Source organism: Hipposideros armiger, unplaced genomic scaffold (genome assembly GCF_001890085.2).
Source record: "Hipposideros armiger isolate ML-2016 unplaced genomic scaffold, ASM189008v1 scaffold_282, whole genome shotgun sequence".
NCBI lineage: Eukaryota > Metazoa > Chordata > Mammalia > Chiroptera > Hipposideridae > Hipposideros > Hipposideros armiger.
Window position 1 is genome coordinate 1929821 of NW_017731632.1, and position 6753 is coordinate 1936573.

The following is a 6753-nucleotide window of genomic DNA, read 5'->3' on the forward strand; positions in this document are numbered from 1 at the left end:
CACTGAGCGTCTGTCCCCATGCCTGGGGCCCCCAGTGGGAAGTGGAAACAGCTGGCGTGTCAGCTGCCTCCAGTGGGAGGAGGGCTCAGCGGGAGGGCGTGTATGTGGCGGCCACCACGGCAGGGTTAGCTGCTGTCCGCTGGTGTGGGGGCGCCTTCCCTGGCCTGTCACCATCACTGTATGTGTGCTGCTGGGAGTTCTCCGTGGGGTGGCAGCAGTGCCGCTGAACAGATGCAGGCCACTGGGCTGTGGGCTCCTGAGCACCTTGTGATCTTAGTGCTTTCGAGCCCGGGACCTTGGTGCAAACATTAGACGCCTGTGTGGGGGGTCTTGTGCCCTGGGCAGTGAAGCCGCTGTCCCCATGAGGGACAGATACAGCCCCAGATGGTGAACACAGGGACCGAACCTGAAACTCAGGAACAGCCACGTCAGGATGTGGCTGCACCGCTCAGTGGGACGCAAGGAACGTTGCCACCTTCGCGTCCTTGACAGCATGGCCTCAAAGGGACTACATGACGTTCGGATGTCACAGTGGTCACAGCGGAAGGAGTTCCATCCCTGTCAGCAGCGAGAACAAGTGGACACAGCCGAGGACGTGTGAAGAGGAGGCCAGCTCGGCCCAGTGGCCGCCTGCTGGGTCAGACACACACGGACTTTCCTGCCGTCAGAGATTCGTGTGACAGGATGCTAGCCCCACACCAGAAGTACCTTCTTTTAAAACCCCACGGGATTGAAGCACACCTCGGAGTAACTTACACGGCTGGTAGTGGGCGTGGTCTGTCGAGACTCGGCAGGTTGCAGCTGGCACTTGAGCGGGGCTGGGCAGGTAGCTGGCCCGTGTCCCAGGGTGGAGCTGTGCCCAGGGCTCTGGCAGTGCTGGCCGCCGCGGCGGGCAGGTGTGTGGATTGCAGAGCTGGGCTCTCGGTGAGCAGTGGGGGTCCACAGCTGCTGCCTCTGCATGGAGATGCTCACCGAGTGACAGACTATGAGTGGAGACCGTGGCCGGCGTGACTGCCCTTTGGTTCAGGTGGACTGTTGACAGGCATGGGAAGCTCTTTCCTCGGACGTGGCGATAAGTCGGGTCGTGAGGGAAGCCCGCCGCCACTGCCAACTGGCTTTCTCATGGCGCGGAGCGGTGCGGACTGGCCCTGACCCGCGGAGCCTCAGTCCTTGCCCTTTGCACCCTCACAGCTCCTGGAACAGAACGGAGGTTATGGGAACTCTGCCCCGCCCCCACCCGGGGGCCCCACGAACAGCAGCTGCCGTGCAGGTGAGTGTCCGCCTGTGCCCAGGGGTTGCCATAACCCTGCCATGCGCTGGGCACCTGGACGCTGCTGTCCCGGGGCTTTTGGTTTTGGCCCGGCGGCGAGAGAGGCTGTCCCAGGACCCCTCAGGTTCATAGCTGCTCAGCACTCCCAGAGCTCAGCTGTGGTGACACTCAGGGCCGCGGCTCAGGACCAGGAATGAGGAAAGGGGTGCGAGCGCCAGCGCTCCTGCCCCCGTGCCGTCAGGATGGCGCTCAGCCTCTGAGGCTCCTGTGACACGGGGCCAAGCCCTGGTGCCCGGCTGTAAGGCTGTGGTGGCCACACACTGTCATCCACCTGCGTGGCCAGCTCAGTCTCCAGCCCCTCAGAGGCCCAGCTGATGTGCGTGACCTCGGTTTGGCACAGGCTAATGCAGGGCGGGGCCGGTGCACTGTGAGGGCCAGGGCACTGGAAGGGGGTGTGGGGCGATAGCGCGCTAGGCCAGCAAGCGGGTCTGCAGGGGCCCCTCTGGCGGGAAGGACACAGCTCTGGCAGTAGAGGTGGCCCAGCGGGCCTCATGGTCAGGCCTTGTTTGCTGACTGACTCACACCCCTCGTCCCATGTGTGTCAGGGTGGGTCTGGCTGCCTGGCGCTGGCACAACATGCTGTGTCCTACAGCAGCCCTCAGCTTGGGCTTTGCGTCCGTGCCCAGGAACGTTGCGGAATGCCATGCCAGCATGTGCTTCTCTGCCACGTCCCCGTCCTTTGGCCACCTCTTACTTTGGGGTGTGGGGTCCAGCTCCCAGGGCTCCCTCCACCTCTGTTTCCTGGCAGCTAGCTGCCTCTGATCCTGGCGCCTCCCTGGGTGCCAAGCATATGGAGCCGCCTGCACTGCCCTGGGGGTGGGTTCTCAGGGTGCCGAGGCAAGACCATGCCACACGCATGTGTGCTGGGGCCAGGCTGCTCAACTGCTGTGATGGGCCAGCATAAGCACATAGGACGTGACTGCATTTCAGTGGCTGCCTGGCAGCCCGAGAGTGGCCAGCCCCTGGTCCCAGCTGTGACCCAGCCATCTGGTGTTGCTGTGTAGGTCACAGAGGCTGTGGTAGAGACTGCAGAGCACCCCTGGGCACAGACGCAGTGCGTGCATCACGCCTGCCTCTTGTCACCATGACTTCGCCACCAGGGCCACTCCCCGGGGTCCTGGCTTTGGGGGCCGCCTTGCTCTCTCATCTCTGTTCACACCCCTCTGGTACCCCTGGGGCTGCAACCAGGAGGCTGGGCTCCTTCCCAGGACCCCACTCCTGTACGTGGGCAGCCAGCTGGACGCATACCCACACCTGAGGTCCTGCCATGCAGCCTTTCCGTGCCTGGCTGGGCCCACCTGCGTGGCCCCACTCCTGTGCCCTATGTCCCTGTGTCCCCTCACCTTAGGGATGGAGGCTGTCTCATCTTTGCCAGGCCCCCAGCACACATGTGTGCAGTGGCGGGGTCCCCTGGCATGCAGGAATGCTGGCAGTGCATTGGTTGAACATCCTGGAGATGGGGAGGATGGGCCGCCAGCACCCAGAGGCTCGGCTCGCGTCATCAGGCCCCGGCTTGTGTCATAGGGGGCCCAGCATGCATCATCGGGGCGCAGCTCGCGTCATCTGCCCTTGAGAGTCACCTGGGTGTGCGTTTTGGAGGTGCTGTTGTCTTTCCGGCACTTGCAGGTTGCGCACAGACAGTAGGGGTTGCCAGGAGGGGTAGCTCATCACAGGCTCTGGATATCGGGCTTGGGCCCTGGCTGTGACCTGTGGCCCGTCTCTGCTTGCAGGCCTGGTGGTTGCCGAGTATGACCAGCCTTATGGCGGGCTGCTGGACATCCTGCGCGGGGGCACTGGGCGCCTGCTTACAAACATCAAGGACACCTCCTCAAAGGTCATCCAGTCTGTCGCCAGGTGAGTTGAGTGCATGCGGCACATGTCCCAGGCAATAGCACGCGGCTTCTCTGGCACGGAGGTTTCCCAACCTCAGGCACTGTCCCACCTCCTACCTGACAGGACCCGGTCGGTGGGGGTCCTGGGGTGGGGTAGCCCCTAGCCCTGTTTCCACCCTTGCCATGGACAGACATGGTGCAAAGCAGAGCAGCGCTGGCATTGCTGTGGGATAGCGTCACCTTGGCCCTGAGGGTCCTGTCCATGGAGACCAGGACCCCCAGCCTCAGCGTCCCTGTCGCTATTGCGACACCCCTCACATTTGCACTGCTTTCTTTCTGTGGTGTGGAGCAAGTGGAGCAGTCGTGGGGCACAGGGCACCTCATTAACAAATGTGAGGTCACTCAGATGCAGACTGGGTAGCCTTGAGCTCTGGGTGCATGGAGTCACGTTGGAGCGACTTTTGGGGGAGTACGTGTCTTCACACGCAGGCCTGCCCACCACCCCACGTCCTCGCAAGGGTGCCCTGTGGGCCGGCCCCAGTTTTCAGCACCACCGGCCGTTGTGGAGGTGACTCCATCGGCGTGAGGCCATCACTCCCTGTTCGGCTGTTTCAGGAACCGTGCACTGGAGCTGAGCCCGATTATCTTTTATGCGTCACAAACCCTCAGTCCAGGGGTCAGAACAGCTGTGCATTCGGTTGTGCTCACCACACTCCTCTGACAGTTATGGAAACCTCTTGGCCTCATTTTCCTCGTGTGCCATGATCATTTTGTGCCCCAGCTGTGTTGGCAACATGATGTTGACTGAAAACTAACACCGACTAGGTGTTTTGTCACCAGAAAGGATTTATTTGGGAAGAGAGGGTTGCAAGGCAGCGCGTGCAGACGTGGTGAACCATGACTGCCCTCCGACCTGCATGCCAGTACGGAGGGGAGGAAGTTAAAGGGAAGGTGCTAGAGCCTCAGGGCCTCGTTATAAACTTTGCTGCCTCTTCTCGCGGGAGTGCGCTTGCCCTTGCTCTGGGGATCCTCTGCTCTGGCTCAGAGGACCCCCAGAGCCAGCATCTCTTCCCATGAGCCCTAGCTCCGCCCACAGGCCCTCCCACTGACTGTGCAGAGTTCCATCCCACTCTACCAGTAGGCAAAGGCATGCGTGAGCCTGTGCACGTGTATGAGCTCCTTTTCTGTTTTGGTGTGGGCCTGGCCCAGTCCCTGCAGCCTCAGCACGTTCTGTTGTGTGGTGACACACGCTTTCTCCTTTTTCCTTTCTTCCCAAGAATGTTGGCTGTTGTTCCTCAACTGCTCCTTGGGGTGAATTCTAGAATAAATGTGTTCAATTGCCTGAGTGGTTACTTAGGATGCTGCATTTTATCCATTTTATGACCAGATTAGGGACAGTTCACCTCCATGGTACTGAGTCCAGGCTCCAGCAGGGACGTGTACCCAGGCCCGTGGGCTCCCGTCCTGCCCTCGTGATCCTGCCGGCTGCCCTGGGAGGGAGGGAGAGGGTGGCAGGCTTGTGGAGCAGTGAGCCTGCCCAGGCTGTCCCCACGCAGGTCTGCCCCACTGAGCCCAGTGGGAACCCCCTAATTAGACCCAAGTAAGTGGAGACATACTCCGTATTTGTGTTTGAGGGAATTAATGTTTTTAAATATCACTCTGCACTTAATCTGTAAATTCATTGCAATACAAATAAAAATTCCGACAGTGTTTCTACAGATTTTGATATTAAAATTCATATTTACCCCAAAAGTGATTTAAAACATAAGAACAATAGGATGAACTGTTATACATGTATCAGTTTTTTTCAAACATCAGTCTTGGTACAAGTTGTGTGGTTAAACTAATGAATGACACACTTGTGTGGGACAGGCATGAAACAAAATAATGGGTTAAGTAACGAACGATGCTGAGAGCATGAGTATCTACACGGAAAAAGGAAGAATTGGATCCCCATCTACAGTAATAACAGCCACATACATTAATTCTGATTAGTTACAAGATCTAATTGTGAAAAGCAGTTTTTTGGAGAAAAATTAATATAGAGGGATATTTTTATAACACCAGAGTGAGGAAGATTTTTTAAATAAGGCAAAACATATATAAGACATGGAGGAATGATTAATAAATTTAACTTAAAATAAAAATTACCTATTTCTTAACCCCGCATTTTTTTTTTTTTTACTTTTTTCAGGAGGTGAAGGAATTCTTTTTTTTTAAGATTTTTTTTTTAATTGGGTAATTGGGGGGATGGGAACAGTGCTGGGGAATTGGGGGAAGGGGAACAGACAAGTTGCTGTCGTTTTGTTCTTCAATCTAGTTGTGGAGGATGCTTCACTAGCCCAAGTTGGCACCATCATTGCGCTCTTCCCTGGCGAGGCAGATCAGTCGCCGGCTTCTGGACGGCCGCTCACTGCGGCTGCTGGCCGCTCACGCTGGCTGCTGGCTACATACGGTAGCCCATGGCAACCCACTGCCACAGGGACTGCAGCCTACGCCGTTGCCAGCGACTCACGGCATCCCAGCTCCAGGTTGAACTGTTGTTCAGCATCTTAGCTGTAGAGGGCTGTGTCACTGGCCCTCATATGTGGGATCCGAACCGGGGCCCTCTGGCATCCCAAGCGAGTTCTTAACCATCGCGCCACACGGCCGGCCCAACCCCGCATTTTTTTTAAATAACAAAAAGATACAGCACTGATCGGGAGTAAATATGTTCAAACTACATATATGACTCACAAAGGAATACTCTCAGTTAGATATACTGAGTTATGAAAATTAATAGAAAAGTGAAAATGCATGAAGAGACAGCAGGACACACTGAATAGGCTGTGAAAAGAGGCATGGCTTCAGTGTAGACGGCACACAGTCAGGTGTTTCAGTGGGTGCGTTTGGACCGTTCATAGTGGGCTTGTTGGTGTAGCTGGGTTAGCATCTGTCACATTTGTTACCGTTTTCTACTCACTGCCCTGTTCTTTGTTCCTATTTGTTCCTCCACTCTTTTTCTCCCTTGTGTAGTTTTAATTGATTATTTTATATTATTTGATTTTCTCCATTCTTAACATATCAGTTCTGCGAGGTGTGATTAAGAAATACAGTCAATGTTTAAATAAAAAAAAATTTATTGCAGTAAGACACATTGACACTCATCCCCCTCAAAAATACTCCCCCTTGCTTTGAACACACCCCATTGTTCTTGCCACTTTCTGAAGCAGTTCTGGAAGTCCTCTTTCAAGAGTGTCTCTAATTGCGCTGTCATGGCTGCCTTGATGTCCTGAATCAATTCAAAACATTTACCTTTCATGGTCATTTTGACTTGGGGGAAGAGCCAGAAGTTGCTTGGTGCCAGATCTGGTGAATAAGGTAGATGAGGATACACCATAATGTTTTTATTGGACAGAAATTGCCATATACCAGAAGTGATGTGTGACACACAGCCTTTCCGTTATGATCACAATGCACGGTAAATGCTGCTGCCAAGTGCCATCCAACGGAAAGGCAGGGATTTTCAATATGGGAAGACGAGTCGAAACTTAGTAACAGTGTGTGACAAGTTTCAACTTGTTTGATGTGGTCAGTCAGGTGTGAGCTACG

The 6753-nt window shown here is 55.5% G+C and overlaps 1 protein-coding gene across 1 annotated transcript in view; it reads left to right on the top strand.

Annotated features, from left to right (window-relative positions):
- GAK (cyclin G associated kinase) overlaps positions 1–6753 on the top strand; it is a 55304-nt gene that overhangs the window by 19713 nt on the left and 28838 nt on the right. The window contains exons 10-11 of the mRNA XM_019657998.1: positions 1192–1270; positions 3061–3184. Of these exons, the coding sequence (XP_019513543.1) occupies positions 1192–1270; positions 3061–3184 (203 nt within the window). The remainder of the gene's footprint in view (positions 1–1191; positions 1271–3060; positions 3185–6753) is intronic.